Source organism: Cyprinus carpio, chromosome A7, assembly GCF_018340385.1.
Source record: "Cyprinus carpio isolate SPL01 chromosome A7, ASM1834038v1, whole genome shotgun sequence".
In the NCBI taxonomy this organism is placed as follows: domain Eukaryota; kingdom Metazoa; phylum Chordata; class Actinopteri; order Cypriniformes; family Cyprinidae; genus Cyprinus; species Cyprinus carpio.
This window is the reverse complement of record NC_056578.1, coordinates 6,383,472-6,405,095: the sequence shown is the minus strand read 5'-3', so window position 1 is coordinate 6,405,095 and position 21,624 is coordinate 6,383,472. Positions and strand designations below refer to the sequence as shown.

Below are 21,624 nucleotides of genomic sequence, written 5' to 3'. Positions count from 1 at the left end.
CTATAATTGTAACAATGAAAGTTTAGCACTCAAGTGAGTTCAGCACCCAGGAGCCAAGTCTCACAGGATTTGTTTTTTCATGTGGTGTCTTTATGAGACCTCTCATGTAAGAAGAGCATAAAACAGCCATACAATTATATTACTCATAATGACAAAGAAAATAAGGTGATGGTTGAGGGACAATTAAGAAACATTTAATATAACAACCCAGAATCAATAGATTGAATTTCATGACTATGTCACGAACTGCCATGAGACAGGGTTGCTAGAAATATTTACTAGTAGTTTTTTGTTGGAGTCAATTAATTGTTTATGCATTTGAGCAAGATCCTGATGTGTATCAGTGATGATCACCCACACGAATCAGTCAGAGTCTCAGCATCACTCCATTCAGAGCAGAATGATTCTCTGCAGCCTTTACACTTGCATGACTGTTTGAACTGTACAGTGATCTTGAACTCTTCATCATCAGAGTTTTGCTGTTTATCTCCACACTGCCATGTGTATGTCCAATCTTCCCCCTGTATATCACATGTGAGAGTGACAGTCTCTCCTCTGAATATCTGTGATGTTTCAGTCTGAACAGTCAGACGAGGTTTAGGTGCCTCTATAAGAACAGAAGTTATGGTAAAACATCTAAATAAGCCACAATAATCTACACATCTACACATGTATAAGTGTTTATTTCTTGTCTTTGTCCAAGAATGGTGCAATACATTGAAAACATGATGTGTTCCTCTAAAGCCTCTTGCCCTGCATGATGAGAACAATAAACTCCCTTTCTTTACAACCACCTTTTTTTCTGTGTAAATAAAAGGCCCTCTTAACAGGTTATTATACTTAAGATCATAATGTATATGCATTATATTTGTTAAAGGGGTCATATGATGCGATTTCAAATTTTTATTTCTCTTTGGAGTGTTACAAACTCTTGGTGAATAAAGAAGATTTGTAAAGTTGCAAAGACTAAAGTCTCAAATCCAAAGAGATATTCTTTATAAAAGTTAACACTTGTCCACGCCCCACTGAAATGACTCATACTAACACGCCTCCACATATCAAAGTCACTAATGTGGGAAGATTTGCATAATGCCGCCCAGATGTTCATGCAAAAAAAGAAGGCTCTAGGCCTCCGGCCTCTGCTCACTCAAGCTGGCCGCGGTGTGTGACGCTGCTTCGTTGAGAAAGCAAAACTACTTTGGCCTTCCAAAAGAGGATACCACTGGAAATCATGTTTATATCAAGTTTATAAAGGGTTTTATGTTTATGTCTCATCGCTCCGGCCGGACAGGGCATGACAATATGTTAAGAGCCATAACATTTCCATCACACTCTTGAGGCATTCGGCCAATCACAACACACTGGATAGCTGGTCAATCACAGCACACATTGCTTTTCAGAGCGATGAGCCTTGTAAAAATCAACGTGTTTCAGAAGGCGGGGCATAGAGGAGAAAAAATTATGTACAGTATTGTTACGACCCCAGTGTGGGTCATATTGTGTGGGTTTGGTTGTCCTTTTGTTATCTGTTTTGTAGGTTGGAGTTGGAGTGAGTGACGTCATAATGACTGATGGTTTACACCTGTGCTAGAGCTGATGCCAGCAAACTAAAGCAGCTCCCTTCAGTCGTGACGGGGGTTGCTCTCCCCTCGTGCCATTTTGTTGTCTTGTTCCCGTTTTTGGTTTATTCTTCTACTTTATTACTTTTACTTTAATAAATGTTATTCCTTTTGCATACAACTTCAACGTGTCATTCCCTTCTTTGTCGCGGCTTGCGAGCCGGCCGTGACAAATGGGGGCTCGTCCGCTCGTTTGTTAAAGAAATTCCTGTTATTTGTCGACATGGTTTAGAAGCGTTTTTGTTTGCTTTCGGTTATTTTGTAATGAACGTGGCACGTTCATTAATTGAACATAAAACCGGGAGAATGTTATTTGATTAACGCTATTGTTTGGTAGGTCTTATTCGTCGTTTGGAAGGAAATGCGCGTTGAATTTATTTATTTTGAGGACTTATGTTGCTGTATTGTCAGTTAGCTGTTCTATGCCGTTTTTTAAGAGGTAAGTGATTTTGCAAATCTTATCGTGGGGAGATTATTGTTGATGTTCCCTTGTTAGGGGTAGCTGCTTGGTCCCTTTTGGAACAAGTAGGTAATGTAATTTTTGTTATTTTTTTGTGTGGTGACCGTGAGTAGAGCAGTTGTCTCGGGAGCATGGCCGTGGTATGAGATAGTCGCCAGCTTGCTGGTTGCTTTTCTTGTACCAGCGGGAGTTGGTGCTTAAATACCCCTCGCCAGTAACCACACGAAGATTAGGGATGAGTTAATTAGTTGTTTTCTTTTTTCTATAGATAGGGAAAGGGAATTTTTTCTTACCACGTGAGATTTGTGAATCACTATATTAATTATAACGTATATTTTAGAGGCAGTATGTCTAATCTCGTAGAAGATTTTATTGTTTCTCCCTCTGAAGCGTTACTTGAATTGTTCACAAAAGATCAGTTATTTAAGATTGCGGATCATTATGAAATCGAACTTGAAGATAAAAGATTAAAAGAGAGTACAATAAGAGAAACAATTAAAGCAAAACTGATAGAACAAGCTATATTAATTGAAATGTCTGATACAGCTACTGCTAGTCAAAGCAAACCACCTGTCAACCTTTTAACTTTTGAACAACAAGAAAGGTTATTACTGTTACAGCTTGAACAGGAGCGTGTAAAATTAGAAATGGAGCGTGAGAGAAATAGAATCAAACAGACAGATATAGAGCTGCAGAAATATCGCTTGGATATGATAAGAGAAGGCAGAATGGATGATGGTTCAGATTATGCTCTTCAGGGTGCTTCTAAAATGTTTGACACAGCGGGAAATTTGCGTTTGATGCCTAAATTTAGTGAGCGAGATCCGGATACATTTTTTACCTTGTTTGAACGGATTGCGGAAGCGAGAGGTTGGCCCAGTAAGGAACGTACACTACTTTTACAGTGCGTGTTTACTGGCAGGGCTCAGGAAGTCTATTCTTCTCTTCCAGTCTCAGACTGTAACGATTATGACATCGTAAAAGCAGCAGTTTTGAAATCGTACGAGTTAGTACCAGAAGCGTATAGACAAAAATTTAGAACATTGTCCAGAGGTGTTAATGTTGCTCATGTTGAGTTTGCTAGAGAGCTCAGTATTGCATTTAATCGCTGGTGTATGGCATCTGAGGTAACCACAGTTGAGGAATTGACTGACTTAATTGTGCTGGAACAGTTTAAGAATTCTGTACCCGCTCGTATTGCAACGTATATAAATGAGCAGAAAGCGGATACAGCTGCTAAAGCTGCTGAATTAGCTGATGATTATGTGTTAACACACAAGAGTTTTGAGTTTCGGAAAGGGGACGAATTTTTTGAAAATAAGGGAGATCATATGTCCAGAAATTCGTCTCTTATCTGTAATTACTGCCATGGTAAAGGCCACTGGAAAAATGAGTGCCCTGTGCTTAAAGCCAAGGGTAGAGGGGGAAAGGCTTTTCGCGTTAAACCAGCTGCTCTTGTGGCATCTGTGTTAAGTCCTGTTGATTCACTGGGTGAAGGATTTCCTAAATCGGGTAACCTTTTGGGAAATGGTGATTATGCGCCTTTTATCACCTATGGACATGTGTCGATGATTGGAACGGAGGTAAAAATTCCAGTAACAATATTAAGAGATACGGGAGCTTCGGAGTCTTTTATATTGGAGGATGTCTTGCCATTTTCATTTTTGAGTGACACTGGTACTAGTGTTCTTGTTAGAGGAATTGGGTTGGATGTGATGTCTGTTCCCTTACACAGAGTAACATTGTCATCTGAACTTGTGAGTGGTGAAGTGGTGATTGGAGTGCGTCCATCATTGCCCGTGGATGGTGTGGATATAATCATGGGGAATAATTTGGCAGGGGGATAAGGTGTGGCCTGATGCCTTTTCATCTCCTGTGGTTTTATCTGTTCCTCTTCCAGGTTCTGACGAGAGTCACAAAAATTATCCGGAAGTGTTTACTGCATGTGCGGTAACTCGTTCCATGACCTCCACTCAGCCAAGGGTAACCTCTGATTCTGCTGTAGTCAAACCATTCTCTTTGCCTGATAACTTTTCTGTTTCTCCTTCTGAGTTGCTCCAAGAGCAGCAACTTGATTCTTCTCTCCATCAATTGTTTGAGAGGGTGATGTCTCCTGAGGAAATTAGAAATGTGGCTCATGGTTATTTTTTGCAGGATGGAATTTTGGTGAGAAAGTGGATTCCTCATGGTAGTGATTTTGCTGGGGATCCTATCATACAGGTGGTAGTTCCAGAGAAGTATCGCTCACTGGTATTGCAGATTTCCCATGATAAACTTGCAGGTCATTTAGGGGTAAAAAAGACCTATCACAGAATCCTTTGTCATTTTTTTTGGCCAAAATTGAAGAAGGATGTGTCACAGTATATCAAGACATGTCATACTTGTCAACTAACAGGCAAACCAAATCAGAAGATCAAACCTGCTCCATTGTTTCCTATTCCTGCTGTCAGTCCGCCATTTGAGCACCTGATTATTGATTGTGTAGGCCCGCTGCCTAGATCAAAGTCGGGTAGCATTTATTTGCTCACGGTGATGTGTGCCTCTACTCGATATCCTGCAGCATATCCTCTCCGTACGATCACTGCCAAATCAGTGGTGAAAGCCTTGACTCAGTTCATTTCCATTTTTGGCATTCCAAAGATTGTGCAGAGTAATCAAGGTTCTAATTTTACTTCTCATTTATTTTCTCAGGTCTTGAAACTGCTACACATTAAGCACAATAAAGCTAGTGCTTATCATGCTCAAAGCCAGGGGGCATTGGAGCGTTTCCATCAAACGCTGAAGTCTTTACTGCGTTCTTATTGTACAGAGATGGAAGGTGATTGGGAACAAGGATTGCCGTGGTTGATGTTGTCAGCACGTGAGGTATGCCAGGAAAGTACTGGGTTTAGTCCCAATGATTTGGTGTTTGGGCACACAGTTCGGGGACCACTGGCTGTACTCAGAGACCAGTGGGTTGAAAGTGCACCACCAAAAAACTTGCAAAGCTATGTGAATGACTTTAAGCGTAGATTATATGAGGCAGGTAAGGTGGCAAAAGAACAATTACATTCTTCGCAAAAGCGTATGAAGACAATTTTCGATCGACGAACTGAGGAACGGAAATTCATGCCTGGCGATCAGGTGTTGGCTCTGTTACCTGTGGAGGGTTCACCATTTCAAGCTCAGTTTACAGGTCCGTATGTGGTAGAAAAACAAGTTACTGATTTAAACTATCTGATTGCCACTCCTGAGAGAAGAAAGTCCACCCAGTTGTGTCATGTTAATTTGTTGAAACCCTACTATTGCCGTTCTCACAAGATGTCAAACGATGAGGTGAAACCTGCATTAGTAGTTGGGAGAATTTCGCGTTGTGGGGGAGGGAGTAGATGAGGGAGTTTCTTTTCCAGAGGATACAGTACTATTGGGACGTCTAAAAAATTCATAGACTCTTAAAAATGTGCATAAAATGTTGGCCCATTTGCCGGGATGATAAATGTGGTGATTTGATTGATATTATTAATCATCATGTTTCTTTATTTGGGGATGTACCTTCGCGTACACATTGGTTGGAGCACGATATTGATGTTGGGGATTCAGAGCCCATTCGCCAGAATTTTTATCGGGTGTCCCCAAATAAACTCCTGCATCTTAACACTGAAGTTCAGTATATGCTGGATCATGATATTGCACGACCTTCATTTTCCAGTTGGGCATCTCCCTGCTTGCTTGTAAATAAATCTGATGGTACTTATCGGTTTTGCACAGACTATCGTAGAATAAATAGAGTAACAAAACCAGACTCATTTCCACTGCCTCGTATTGAGGATTGTGTTGATCGGGTTGGGTCGGCAAAAATTGTAAGCAAGTTCGATCTGCTTAAAGGCTATTGGCAAGTTCCATTGACCAAAAGAGCTCAAGAGATTTCCACTTTTATTACATCAGAGGGGTTATTCTCCTATAACGTTATGAGTTTTGGCCTGAGGAATGCGCCTGCAACCTTTCAGCGACTTATGAATAGGGTTGTTTCTGGGTTAGAGGGAGTGGCCGTCTATCTAGACGATGTAGTAGTTTTCAGTGATTCATGGGAGCAGCACTTGGAACATGTTGCAGACCTGTTCTCTCAGTTTGAAGAGGCTGGCCTGACCGTCAATCTGGCTAAATGCGAGTTTGCCAAGGCCACTGTGACTTATCTAGGTAAGGTAGTGGGACAAGGATGTGTGCGACCAGTTCGGGCCAAGGTTGAGGCCATTGATCAATTTCCTTCTCCTACTACTAAGAAGGAGTTGATGCGGTTTTTTTTGGGGTTAGTGGGTTACTATCGGGGATTTTGCAGGAATTTTTCTACCGTGGTAGCCCCCCTCACTGATCTGTTGAAAGCAAAGGCAGCTTTTGTTTGGACATCTGCCTGTCAGGTTGCTTTTCAGGCAGCTAAATCACTGCTTACTTCCACTCCTGTGCTGGCAGCGCCTCGTTTTGATCGTTCTTTTCAGGTATGTGTGGATGCTAGCAATGTGGGTGCTGGAGCGGTGTTGTTACAGGCTGATGAGGAAGGAATTCAACGTCCCGTTAGCTACTTCTCAAAAAAGTTTAATTCTTATCAGTTGAATTACTCTGTGGTTGAAAAGGAGACATTAGCTTTGATTTGGGCTTTGCAGCACTTCGAAGTGTATGTGGGATCCGTGTCAGACCCATTGGTTGTGTATACGGACCACAACCCGCTTGTCTATTTACATTCTTTGCGGTGCCCAAATCAACGATTGACTCATTGGTGTCTTTTCTTGCAGTCATATGCACTTGACATCCGGCATATCAAGGGGACTGACAATGTGGTAGCTGACGCATTGTCTAGAGCTCCTTATTCCTTTTAACTGATTGACTAACTATGTTTTGTTTTGCTCTACTTGTCTTTCTTAAATTGCTTCCACAGGGCCCGTGGTTGCTGAGGATATTGGAGCACAGTAATACCATGGTCAGTAAACCATTTACCAGTGGTTTATTGGGTGACGGGGTTTATATGTCCACCCTTTTTTTTTTTTATGGGGGGGGGTGTTACGACCCCAGTGTGGGTCATATTGTGTGGGTTTGGTTGTCCTTTTGTTATCTGTTTTGTAGGTTGGAGTTGGAGTGAGTGACGTCATAATGACTGATGGTTTACACCTGTGCTAGAGCTGATGCCAGCACACTAAAGCAGCTCCCTTCAGTCGTGACGGGGGTTGCTCTCCCCTCGTGCCATTTTGTTGTCTTGTTCCCGTTTTTGGTTTATTCTTCTACTTTATTACTTTTACTTTAATAAATGTTATTCCTTTTGCATACAACTTCAACGTGTCATTCCCTTCTTTGTCGCGGCTTGCGAGCCGGCCGTGACAGTATGTGGAAAATAATGTGTTTTTTTTAAACCTTAAACCGCATAAACACATTTCATTACACCAAATTCACAAAATAATGTTCTTTTTAGCAGCAACATATGACCCCTTTAATATTTGAAGAAATATCTAAATCACCTTGAGTGCATGCAGGGTGGAAGTTTGAAATCAAAACTGAAAAGTGAAAAGAGTAACAGTGAAATGACAAACCATGTTTTCTAAAAATCGAGCCAAGAGGGAGAATATAGAGAGAAAAAGCAAAGGAGACAAAATAGAACCCTGGGGAACCCCACAGGGCAAAAAAACAAACAAACACATTATTTGATTAATGTTCACCCATCTTGACTGAAAAACTATTTGCAAAATATGATTTAAAACAATCTAGAGTGACACCTCTTGAACCAACACAATATTCTAAACAATCAATGAGAACAGCATGATCGACTGTATCGAAAGCGGCCATCAAATCTAAGAGCACACGGACTGCAAAATCACCCGAATCACATGATATTAAAATATCATTAAGAACCTTTAAATGTGCAGTCTCGGTAGAATGGGATTTACGAAAACCTGACTGAAATGTTTCAAACATTGAATATTATCAGCTGATTATCCCCAGCCGTAGGATCCCTAATTTTACTATCAAAAAATAATAAAAATTCTTCAAATGATGGAGAAGAAGCCCCAGAAAAAAGACAGGCCGATGGGTTGAGAGTAGCATTAATAATGTTGAAGAAAGTCTTTGGTCTAGAACATTTCTTATTAATAATATCTGACAAAGGTCGACAAACATGAACATTAAAATCTCAGCGTACAAGAAGCTTGTCATATTTCGGAGTCACTTCACCCAGGAACTCAACAAACTCCATTAAAAAGTTTGTATTATAATTTGGTGGTCGATAAACTACCTCTATCAAAAGCGGATCCCCAAGTTCTAAAACAAACAACTGAAGTTCAAAGCTGCTGTAGTTTCTCCCCTCTGAGCGACAGGTAAAATGATCTTTATAAATAGATACGAGTCTGCCACCCCAACCAGTTGTGCGTGGGGAATTAAAAAACAGACATTAAGATGGCAAAAGTTCAAAAAAAGGGCTCGAATCACCTGGACAGAGCCAGGTTTCAGTAAGAAATAAAAAATCCAAGTTCTGGGTAGAGAACAAGTCACTTAAAATGAAAGTCTTGTTAATCAACGATCTGGTGTTAATCAAAGCCATCCTTAAAATCAGAGAATTTGAGGTAGACATTCTCTATGTTTCAGCAGCGCAAGCCTTTGCTTAACAGCTGTGCCCCCCCGTTTTCCCCAGCGTCACCTCCGCCTCCAGGCCAGTAAGGAACATGGCCAGTGACGTAGATATCCAGGTATGGTCAATAGTAGGGGAGGAGGAATATAATAAGAGCCATTCTGTAATTGGTATGGCAGCGCGTTTGCAGAAACGTGCACATTTAAAAGGGATGCCCAATCATAAGTCTGTACCAGTGAGGCACAACGCAGCGGCTGACAGATAAAACAGATTAAAATAAACAAACAAACAAACAGCACATGGAGCGTCAGAAGGCAAGCCACACACATCGGCGCCATCTTGAATTGCAGTTCATCACAAACAGACAGTGCAGTTCTACTTTACAGAACAGCCTTTGAGCCCTGACCCATTGTAGGCTAGTCTGCAGATTCAGGAAACAGTCCTCCATAAAATGTGTCACACAGCGTCACACACTGCGGGCTTGAGTGAGGAATGGCCGGTGGATGTGAGAATGGCGTGGCCGGCTGATTCAACGATTCACAGCGCAAAGTTGATGTATTTCCTTAGCGACCATCACGGATCCGCTCTAGGCATGTCGAAGCGGATATCATCCTCTTTTGGAAGGCTAAACAAAGAAGTTTCGCTTTCACAACGAAACACACAGAATCTCCACGACATGGCGGCAACAACAATACTACAGCGAGAATAATAGTTACACCTTTTATCTTTGCAAGAACAATTGGGTGGTGTTATGCAAATCTTCCCACATAGTGACGTAGATATGTGCGGGCGTGTTTAAATGAGCCGTTTTAGGTGGGTGTGGACAAGTCTTAACTTTTATAAAGAATATCTCTTTGGATTTGAGACTTTAGTCTTTGCAACTTCACAGATCTTCTTTATTCACCAAGAGCTTGTAACACTCCAAAGAGAAAGGAAAAATTTAAATCTCATCATATGACCCCTTTAAATGTGTTGGTTAAGGTTTCTTATTTGTTATTTATATGTGATGTGAACAGATATAAACACACTCACCTGATACGGTCAGTGTAACTTTCTCACTGGTGTGTGAATACCGTGATCCTCCTGTTTCTCTTCCAGTACAGCTGTAATTACCTGTGTGAGATTCACTAACAGAACTGATTCGGTATTCCTGAGATTGACTGACATGAATCTCTGAATCATCTTTATTCCAGCTGTAGCTCCAGTTGGTGACGTCTGTGTCCTGTATGTCACATGTGAGAGTGACTGTCTGTCCTCTGAACACACGTCCATCAGGCTGGACACGCACTACAGGCTTGGGTCTCTCTGTGCAAAATAAACTGAAGTTTACTTTAACTGACAGCACATGATACTGTTGATGGATGTAATTCATTTTCATAATTTTATAGTAAACTCAAAATCAGATTGTCCTGTAAAAACAGCACTGACCTTCTACTGTTAGCATGACTCCTTGACTTTGTGTGGTCTCTCTTTCCACAGAACACGCATATCTTCCTCCATCAGAGACTCTCACTTTTCTCAGTGTTTCTGTTTCAGAGCCAGCTTTTATTCTCTTAAAGTTTTTGTACCAGTAAATTGTCCGTTCAGTTGACCGTCTCACATCACAGATCAGAGTAACTGTGTCTCCAGTGAACACTGAACTCTGGGGCTTTACAGTTACACTGGGCTTGTCTGTAAATATTTCATGATACAACCCTGAGTCATCATCTATCACTGCTAATGATTTCTGTTATTTATATTAAATGTTTCTTAATTTTCCCCGTACACATCAGCTTATTTTCTTTGTCATTATGAGTAATATGTCTGTTTTATACTCTTCTTACAAGAGAGGTCTCATAAAGACAACACATGAAGAAACAAATCCTGTGAGACTTGGCTCCTGGGTGCCGAACTCACTTGTGTGCTAAACTTTCATTATTAAAATTATAGCAAGTATTTTGTTATCAGCCAAATTTCCATACGGCAATAACATGTATAATATAATATACAATATGTGGTTAGTTAATCTCGTGTAATGAGAATAAGCAGACACTATTAACATTCAGTCTGTCTCACATACAGCATCTAGAAATGTTTACTAGTAGGTTTTTCTCAGTTGGAGTCAATTAATTGTTTATGCATTTGAGCAAGATCGTGATGTGTATCAGTGATGATCACTCACCTGAAACATTCAGAGTCTCAGCATCACTCCATTCAGAGCAGAATGATTCTCTGCAGCCTTTACACTTGCATGACTGTTTGAACTGTACAGTGATCTTGAACTCTTCCTCATCAGAGTTGTGCTGTTCATCTCCACACTGCCATGTGTATCTCCAACCTTCCCCCTGTATGTCACATGTGAGAGTGACAGTCTTTCCTCTGAATATCTGTGATGTTTCAGTCTGAACAGTCAGACGAGGTTTAGGTGCCTCTATAAGAACAGAAGTTATGGTAAAACATCTAAATAAGCCACAATAATCTACACATCTACACATGTATCAGTGCTTATTTCTTGTCTTTGTCCAAGAATGGTGCAATACATTGAAAACACTGATCTGTTCCTTTGAAGCCTCTTGCCCTGCATGAAGAGAACAATAAACTCCCTTTCTTTACGACCACCTTTTTTTCTGTGTAAATAAAAGCCCCTCTTAACATGTTATTATACTTAAGATCATAATGTATATGCATTTTATTTAGTATCACAATTTATATGCATAATGTATATGCATTATATTTGTTAATATTTGAAGGAATATTTAAATCACCTTGAGTGTGTGCAGGGTGGATGTTTGAAATCAGCACTGAAAAGTGAAAAGAGAAAATTATTATTAGATTTAGTTGCTTCTAAATAGAACTACATAAATATCTTTCAAAACTTCTGAAAGGAATTTCACAAGAAAACAGTTTACATTGCCATTTGAAAAGTTTACACTGATAAAAAGTTTGAGAGAGAAATTAGCTCTTTTATAGAAGACTAATTCAAAATAGCAATCTATAAGCAGTGTCAATGGGATTTTGATACAACAGATTTTAGACCAACTGCATATTGTTAATGAGTAGAATTGATCAGCTCAACTCTTTCTATCATCTCTATTCTATCAGCTCAATCTATCTTAGGGTTGAAACAAAACCCCTGATCTATGTGCACAGCTAAGAATATCAATGTGATGCTGTCATAATACAACTGAAACAACAGAGACATTGAATCACAGATCTTATTTTGCGTGCCATCAATACTTCATAAGTGGTCAGTAATGTCACCACATCACATCACAAGTAAAGATATAGATGCACTAACTGCTGGTGAAGGTCTACTGAAGAAAACAAACTTAAAAAAATTTCAGAATATGATTAATAAATACACTGATCTCACTCAGCCACATGCAGCCCATGTGAGTATAATTCACTTTCACACACAGATATCATGAACTGGATTCAATACTAAGATTATTAGCAGCATGAATGAAAACAATACATAAGACGATGAAATACAGATGAACACTGATTCACTACATCATTACACAAAATAAAAAAAATAATGCATAAATGAGAAAATTATACTCACAGAGCATTAGAGGAAGTAGACTGATCTCCATACTGATCTATTAATGACACACAGTCAAACACAGGCTGTTTTATACTCAACACTTCCTACAAACAGGAAGGAAGAAAACGACTCCCCCGTAAAATGTGTCATTCTGTTTTTTTGTGATCATTTTTGAGAATATGGAAAATTATTTACTAACAAGTGATTTAATTTAGTGTGTGTGTGTGTGTGTGTGTGTGTGCAATCTTAAACACGGAAGGGATGCAAAGCTACATCAGACTGAATGAGAAGGGATTTATTTTAGTGCTGGATCTAAATTGTGGCTTTACGTGGATCGTTTTAAACCTATCGTCAGATTGCTCAAATAAGGTAATTTTGACTAAATGTTGTTGACTGTCTCAGAATGTGAGAAAAGGGAAGTATGAAGCCACAAATGTTACTAAAATTTCTGAATGATTTTGCAACCATCTGTTTATGGGTAATTTAATCATGTCTGGTCCATGGCCACTTTAACCAGAAATCATCAGTGCAAAATTAGTATGTGAGATGTGTACGTGACTGGGGGTCAATGTGAGTGATTTATCATCAGCTGTTGTCATCTCATGCCATCTGTGTGTGTATGAGGACCTTTGTCTAAGTGTGATAATATTAGATCTCTCTGTATTTCATTGACATGATGATCTCTGTAATTAAAATCAGAATGTAACTAAAACAAATTAATTTGGTCATATCAATTAATATCCATTGTTTAAACTACTTGTTTAAAAAATATTTGGCAGACCATCTAAATTGTAACCTTAATTTAATATTGTCATGTTTGCTGCCTTCTTGTCTGATTTGACTGTGATGCTGCTTGAATTTTAGGATTTATAATCAACATTGATTCCTGTCAGTGTGACATCAGTGTGATACATTTAATCAGAGGGAGACAACTGGCTGAATGAGCTTGAAATGTTTGACACATAGTCAGAAAATGTCTCAAGATAAACGTCTCTTACATGTCAGTCTTTATTTATTGGTTTCCCTGTCTTTCATCCAAAACAGGCCTATGTCTAATCATGTCATCTGTTTAATTTGATAACAATAAAGTGTAAATAAAATAAAATAAAAAATAAAATAAAAACAAAACAAAAATATGGGTAAAAAACAAAACAAAACGTCTTTGTATCAATAAAGCAGCGGATCGTGGGAAGCAGCAGTGACCGGAGATGAAGGACAGACAGATGTGTTCGTGTGCTTCAAGCTGACCAAAACAACGTCTAAATAAAAACCTCCGCAACTCCCTCAGCGATGTTTCTTTCATTTAACACATCACCAAAGTGCTTGTTAAAAACACGTTTGACACGTTCAAATATTTACCACTGTTAATACACAAAATTAGATGAAAAATACACGCAACCTTGTCTATTACCGTGCACACGCCGTGGATTTGATCTGACTGTGTTAAAATAAATGTTCAGTTGTAGCAATCTTTAGTCTGTAAATAATGTTTAGTGCCTCTACTCCTTGTATACGTTGTTTTTACTCAACTGAACTATTGTACAACTCCAATTTTATTCAAAATACGACAGGAGAAAACACAAGCACCGGTCGCTCGTGGAGGAGCCCAGACACTGAACAGAGCGAGTTGAGTCTACACGGTTCTCATGCGGTGGTTAAAATGCGCAGCGCCGCTCAGCAGCGGCTCAGTTGATCATCAGTTTGTGTTTGAGTCCAGATTCGATCAGAGAGATCATGGCAGATACCGCTCCAGCAGCTGTCGCGACTAAAGCGGCCAAGAAGAAACCAGCAGCTAAACGCAAGAGAACGGGCCCAAGCGTCGGCGAGCTTGTCGTCAAGGCTGTGTCCGCGTCGAAGGAGAGGAGCGGTGTGTCCCTCGCCGCCCTAAAGAAAGCGCTTGCTGCCGGTGGCTACGATGTGGAGAAGAACAATTCCCGCGTCAAGATCGCCGTCAAGAGTCTGGTGACTAAAGGTATTCTGGTGCAGACCAAAGGAATCGGCGCCTCCGGCTCGTTCAAACTCAACAAGAAACAAGCAGAGACCAAGACCAAACCCGCCAAGAAAGCCGCTCCTAAAGCCAAGAAGCCCGCAGCCAAGAAACCTGCCGCCGCTAAGAAGCCCAAAACCACAGCAGCGAAGAAGCCCGCAGCTAAGAAATCTCCGAAGAAGGCCAAGAAACCCGCTGCTAAAAAGGCAACGAAGAGTCCCAAAGAAAGCAAAGAAAACCAGACTCCTAAGAAAGCAGCCAAGAGCCCTAAAAAGACGAAGACAGCCAAGAGCCCTAAAAAAACCAAGGCAGCTAAACCCAAGACGGCAAAACCCAAAGCCGCCAAACCCAAAAAGACAGCAGCCAAAAAGAAATAATTTGGTTATTGCAAAAAAAAAAAGTGTTTTAACAAAACGGCTCTTTTAAGAGCCATTCCACCAATTCAAAATGAGAGCATTATTTCTGTTCAGAGTAACGTTGCATTTGGATGTTATTGATACGTGAATGTGAATATTCTGCTTCAAGTAAGACGTTTAACTTGAATCATTATTATGCTTAAAACCAATTCACGAGTTCGCACTAACATATAATAGGATTGAGCAATTTAGTAAGCACATTTGGCGTGCTGTCCGGAGGGAGGGCTCGAACCCGAGAACTCCTCCATCCCTAAAACTGGGACGAGAAACAGAATAAGAGTGAGGAGTTGGAGTGGAGGAGGGATGCTGTCGTGGGACAGAGGTAAGTTGGCTGTATATATATATATACACATTTGTATATATATAGTAGTGAGTGACGTTACATACAGCCAAGTATGGAGACCCATACTCAGAATTCGTGCTCTGCATTTAACCCATCCGCGCACACACACACAGTGAACACACACCCGGGGTGTGTGTGTATATATATATATATATATATATATATATATATATATATATATATATATAAATATATATATATATATATATATATATATATACATACACACACACAGGTCCTTCTCAAAAAATTAGCATATTGTGAAAAAGTTCATTATTTTTCCATAATGTAATGATAAAAATTAAACTTTCATATATTTTAGATTCATTGCACACCAACTGAAATATTTCAGGTCTTTTATTGTTTTAATACTGATGATTTTTGTATACAGGTCATGAAAACCCAAAATTCATATCTCAAAAAAATTAGCATATTTCATCCGACCAATAAAAGAACAGTGTTTTTAATACAAAAAAAGTCAACCTTCAAATAATTATGTTCAGTTATGCACTCAATACTTGGTCGGGAATCCTTTTGCAGAAATGACTGCTTCAATGCGGCGTGGCATGGAGGCAATCAGCCTGTGGCACTGCTGAGGTGTTATGGAGGCCCAGGATGCTTCGATAGCGGCCTTAAGCTCATCCAGAGTGTTGGGTCTTGCGTCTCTCAACTTTCTCTTCACAATATTCCCACAGATTCTCTATGGGGTTCAGGTCAGGAGAGTTGGCAGGCCAATTGGAGCACAGTAATACCATGGTCAGTAAACCATTTACCAGTGGTTTTTTGGCACTGTGAGCAGGTGCCAGGTCGTGCTGAAAAACGAAATCTTCATCTCCATAAAGCTTTTCCAGCAGATGGAAGCATGAAGTGCTCCAAAATCTCCTGATAGCTAGCTGCATTGACCCTGCCCTTGATAAAACACAGTGGACCAACACCAGCAGCTGACATGGCACCCCAGACCATCACTGACTGTGGGTACTTGACACTGGACTTCAGGCATTTTGGCATTTCCTTCTCCCCAGTCTTCCTCCAGACTCTGGCACCTTGATTTCCGAATGACATGCAAAATTTGCTTACATCCCGAAAAAAGTACTTTGGACCACTGAGCAACAGTCCAGTGCTGCTTCTCTGTAGCCCAGGTCAGGCGCTTCTGACCGCTGTTTCTGGTTCAAAAGCACACGCCTGTGCACGGTGGCTCTGGATGTTTCTACTCCAGACTCAGTCCACTGCTTCCGCAGGTCCCCCAAGGTCTGGAATTGGTCCTTCTCCACAATCTTCCTCAGGGTCCGGTCACCTCTTCTCGTTGTGCAGTGTTTTTTGCCACACTTTTTTCCTTCCCACAGACTTCCCACTGAGGTGCCTTGATACAGCACTCTGGGAACAGCCTATTTGTTCAGAAATTTCTTTCTGTGTCTTACCCTCTCGCTTGAGGGTGTCAGGTTGGCAGTCTTACCCATGATTGCGGTTTTGAGTAATGAACCAGGCTGGGAGTTTTTAAAAGCCTCAGGAATCTTTTGCAGGTGTTTAGAGTTAATTAGTTGATTCAGATGATTAGGTTAATAGCTCGTTTAGAGAACCTTTTCATGATATGCTAATTTTTTTGAGATAGGAATTTTGGGTTTTCATGAGCTGTATGCCAAAATCATCAGTTTTAAAACAATAAAAGACCTGAAATATTTCAGTTGATGTGCAATGAATCTAAAATATAAGAAAGTTTAATTTTTATCATTACATTATGGAAAATAATGAACTTTTTCACAATATGCTATTTTTTGAGAAGGACCTGTATATACACTGCTCAAATAAGGTAATTTTGACTAAATGTTGATTGACTGTCTCAGAATGTGAGAAAAGGGAAGTATGAACCCACAAATGTTACTAAAATTTCTGAATGGGCCGGCAGTTGAGCAAGGCACCGACCCCACAACTGCTCCCCGGGTGTGTGTTCATGGTGTGTGTGTGTGTGTGTGTGTGCACTTTGGATGGGTTAAATGCAGAGCACGAATTCTGAGTATGGGTCACCATACTTGACTGTATGTAACGTCACTCACTTCACTCACTCACTCACTATATATATACAAATGTGTACACATACATAATACATACATATATATATATATATATATATATATATATATACACACACACACACACACATGTACATGTGTACATATATACACAAATGTATATATATATATAATATATATATATATATATATATATATATATATATATATATATATATATATATATATATATATACACACACACACATATATTTTTGTGTACATATATACACAATGTATATATATATATATATATATATATATATATATATATATATATATATATATATATATATATATAATACACACACACACACACACACAAACACACACACACACACACACACATATATATATATATAAATATATATATATATATATATAAATATACACACACACACACACACACAAACACACACACACACACACACATATATATAATATATATATATATATATAAGGGGTTGCACGACTACTGATTTCTACTAGTCCGATTTCTTGTTTTAAAAAAAACATACTCGAGGTCTGAAGACTACTCGTGGGAACATGCTACTGTAAATTAAAAGACAAGAAATAGTTCTTATCAAGGTGACCCTATAATAACGCTTAATAATTCATAGATCAATGCAAAAATTACATATGTAAATTGTCAAAACTTTATAATTATGACATTACATATTTAAATTTTCATTTTAATTTACATACACAGCCAGTATTTTTGTATCTGTATTTTTATCTGTGACAATCACCAAATTATTCGTATCTGCATCCGTGTTAAAATAACCGGGTGGAACGTCGTACAGTTTACTTTGTGCCAAATAATGTTTAAGGCCTCTACTCACTGTATACGTTGTTGTTACTCAACTGAACTGTGTACAACTCCAATTTTTATTCAAAATACAGCCAGGAGGGGGGGACAAAGCACACGCACCGTCGCAGTGGGAGGAGCAGCCAGACACTGACTCAGAACGGAGAGTGTGAGGTAGGAGTCTACACGGTTCTCATGCGGTGGTTTTAAAATGCGCAGCAGCCGCTCAGCAGCGGACTCAGTTGATCATCAGTTTGTGGTTTGAGTCCAGATTCGAATCAGAGAGATCATGGCAGATAACGCTCCAGCAGCTGTCGCGACCAAAGCGGCCAAGAAGAAGAAACCAGCAGCCTAAACGCAAGAGAACGGGCCCAAGCGTCGGCGAGCTTGTCGTCAAGGCTGTGTCCGCGTCGAAGGAGAGGAGCGGTGTGTCCCTCGCCGCCCTAAAGAAAGCGCTCGCTGCCGGTGGCTACGATGGGGAGAAGAACAACTCCGCCTCGTCAAGATCGCCGTCAAGAGTCTGGTGACTAAAGGTATTCTGGTGCAGACCAAAGGAATCGGCGCCTCCGGCTCGTTCAAACTCAACAAGAAACAAGCAGAGACCAAGACCAAACCCGCCAAGAAAGCCGCTCCTAAAGCCAAGAAGCCCGCAGCCAAGAAACCTGCCGCCGCTAAGAAGCCCAAAACCACAGCAGCGAAGAAGCCCGCAGCTAAGAAATCTCCGAAGAAGGCCAAGAAACCCGCTGCTAAAAAGGCAACGAAGAGTCCCAAGAAAGCAAAGAAACCAGCGACTCCTAAGAAAGCAGCCAAGAGCCCTAAAAAGACGAAGACAGCCAAGAGCCCTAAAAAAACCAAGGCAGCTAAACCCAAGACGGCAAAACCCAAACCAAAGCCGCCAAACCCAAAAAAGACAGCAGCCAAAAAAAGAAATAATTGGGTTATTGTGCAAAAAAAAAAAAGTGTGTTTTACAAAAAAAACGCTACTTTAAGAGCCATCCCACCAATTCAAAATGAGAGAGCATATTTCTGTTCAGAGTAACGTTGCATTTGGATGTTATTTGATACGTGAATGTGAATATTCTGCTTCAAGTAAGACGTTTAAACTTGAATCATTATTATGCTTAAAACCAATTCACGAGTTCGCACTAACATATAATAGGATTGAGCAATTTAGTAAGCACATTTGGCGTGCTGTCCGGAGGGAGGGCTCGAACCCGAGAAACTCCTCCATCCCTAAAAACTGGGACGAGAAACAGAATAAGAGTGAGGAGTTGGAGTGGAGGGAGGAAGGATGCTGTCGTGGGACAGAGGTAAGTTGGCTGTATATATATATATACACATTTGTATATATATAGTGAGTGAGTGGAAGTGAGTGACGTTACATACAGCCAAGTATGGAGACCCATACTCAGAATTCGTGCTCTGCATTTAACCCATCCGCGCACACACACACAGTGAACACACACCCGGGGTGTGTGTGTTATATATATTATATATATATATATATATATATATATATATATATATATATATATATATATATAATATATATATATAATATATACCACACACAGGTCCTTCTCAAAAAAATTAGCATATTGTGAAAAAGTTCATTATTTTCCATAATGTATGATAAAAATTAAACTTTCATATATTTTAGATTCATTGCACACACCAAACTGCAATATTTCAGGTCTTTTATTGTTTTAATACTGAGATTTTGGCATACAGCTCATGAAAACCCCAAAATTCCTATCTCAAAAACTTTGCATATTTCATCCGACCCATAAAAGAAAAGTGTTTTTAATAAAAAAAAAGTCAACCTTCAAATAATTATGTTCAGTTATGCACTCAATACTTGGTCGGGAATCCTTTTGCAGAAATGACTGCTTCAATGCGGCGTGGCATGGAGGCAATCAGCCTGTGGCACTGCTGAGGTGTTATGGAGGCCCAGGATGCTTCGATAGCGGCCTTAAGCTCATCCAGAGTGTTGGGTTCTTGCGTCTCTCAACTTTCTCTTCACAATATCCCACAGATTCTCTATGGGGTTCAGGTCAGGAGAGTTGGCAGGCCAATTGAGCACAGTAATACCATGGTCAGTAAACCATTTACCAGTGGTTTTGGCACTGTGAGCAGGTGCCAGGTCGTGCTGAAAAACGAAATCTTCATCTCCATAAAGCTTTTCAGCAGATGGAAGCATGAAGTGCTCCAAAATCTCCTGATAGCTAGCTGCATTGACCCTGCCCTTGATAAAACACAGTGGACCAACACCAGCAGCGGACATGGCACCCAAGACCATCACTGACTGTGGGTACTTGACACTGGACTTCAGGCATTTTGGCATTTCCTTCTCCCCAGTCTTCCTCCAGACTCTGGCACCTTGATTTCCGAATGACATGCAAAATTTGCTTTCATCCGAAAAAAAAAAGTACTTGGACCACTGAGCAACAGTCCAGTGCTGCTTCTCTGTAGCCCAGGTCAGGCGCTTCTGCCGCTGTTTCTGGTTCAAAAGCACACGCCTGTGCACGGTGGCTCTGGATGTTTCTACTCCAGACTCAGTCCACTGCTTCCGCAGGTCCCCCAAGACTGGAAACTGACCTTCCCCAAAATCTTCCTCAGGGTCCGGTCACCTCTTCTCGTTGTGCAGTGTTTTTTGCCACACTTTTTCCTTCCCACAGACTTCCCACTGAGGTGCCTTGATACAGCACTCTGGGAACAGCCTATTCGTTCAGAAATGTCTTTCTGTGTCTTACCCTCTCGCTTGAGGGTGTCAGGTCGACAGTCTTACCCATGATTGCGGTTTTGAGTAATGAACCAGGCTGGGAGTTTTTAAAAAAGAATCTTTTGCAGGTGTTTAGAGTTAATTAGTTGATTCAGATGATTAGGTTAATAGCTCGTTTAGAGAACCTTTTCATGATATGCTAATTTTTTGAGATAGGAATTTTGGGTTTTCATGAGCTGTATGCCAAAATCATCATTTTTAAAACAATAAAAGACCTGAAATATTTCAGTTGGTGTGCAATGAATCTAAAATATATGAAAGTTTAATTTTTATCATTACATTATGGAAAATAATGAACTTTTTCACAATATGCTAATTTTTTGAGAAGGACCTGTATATACACTGCTCAAATAAGGTAATTTTGACTAAATGTTGATGACTGTCTCAGAATGTGAGAAAAGGGAAGTATGAACCCACAAATGTTACTAAAATTTCTGAATGGGCCGGCAGTTGAGCAAGGCACCGACCCCACAACTGCTCCCCGGGTGTGTGTTCATGGTGTGTGTGTGTGTGTGTGTGCACTTTGGATGGGTTAAATACAGAGCACGAATTCTGAGTATGGGTCACCATACTTGACTGTATGTAACGTCACTCACTTCACTCACTCACTCACTATATATATACAAATGTGTACACATACATACATATATATATATATATATATATATATATATATATACACACACACACACACACATGTAACATGTGTACATATATACACAAATGTATATAGATATATATATTATATATATATATATATAATATATATATAATATATATATATATATATATATATATATATACACACACACACACATGTACATGTGTACATATATACACAAATGTATATATATATATATATATATATATATATATATATATATATATATATATATATATAATATATATATATCTATATATATATATACACACCTACATACATGCATATATAAAATACACACACACATATATATCTATATATATATATATATAATATATATATATATATATACACACACACACACACACAC

The 21,624-nt window shown here is 39.6% G+C and overlaps 2 protein-coding genes and 1 pseudogene across 2 annotated transcripts; 2 read left to right on the top strand and 1 right to left on the bottom strand.

The window, feature by feature from the left end:
• Positions 1-350: 350 nt before the first annotated feature.
• LOC122145764 (neural cell adhesion molecule 1-like) lies at positions 351-11,209 on the bottom strand. The gene is made up of 4 exons (XM_042761327.1): positions 10,827-11,209; positions 10,094-10,378; positions 9,698-9,970; positions 351-607 (listed from the first exon to the last, which is right to left on the bottom strand). Exons 1-4 carry the CDS (start codon positions 11,137-11,139, stop codon positions 351-353), a joined length of 1,128 nt encoding a protein of 375 aa, XP_042617261.1. The 5' UTR covers positions 11,140-11,209.
• Positions 11,210-13,854: 2,645 nt separating this feature from the next.
• Positions 13,855-14,622, top strand: LOC122145559 (histone H1-like). The gene has a single exon (XM_042759414.1). The coding sequence runs from the start codon at positions 13,926-13,928 to the stop codon at positions 14,553-14,555; it is 630 nt and encodes a 209-aa protein (XP_042615348.1). The 5' UTR covers positions 13,855-13,925; the 3' UTR covers positions 14,556-14,622.
• A 3,478-nt stretch (positions 14,623-18,100) lies between these two features.
• On the top strand, positions 18,101-21,047 carry LOC122145763 (annotated as a pseudogene).
• Positions 21,048-21,624: the final 577 nt, after the last annotated feature.

Bases quoted from the DNA above. Each gene is read 5' to 3' on its own strand.
- LOC122145764 (XM_042761327.1), bottom strand. From the start codon at position 11,139: ATGTGTAGATGTGTAGATTATTGTGGCTTATTTAGATGTTTTACCATA. The intron at 10,379-10,826 runs GTGAGTGATCAT...AATCATTAGCAG, and splicing joins TGAGACTCTGAATGTTTCAG to TGATAGATGATGACTCAGGG. The intron at 608-9,697 runs GTGAGTGTGTTT...CTGTTCTTATAG, and splicing joins AGTTACACTGACCGTATCAG to AGGCACCTAAACCTCGTCTG.
- LOC122145559 (XM_042759414.1), top strand. From the start codon at position 13,926: ATGGCAGATACCGCTCCAGCAGCTGTCGCGACTAAAGCGGCCAAGAAG.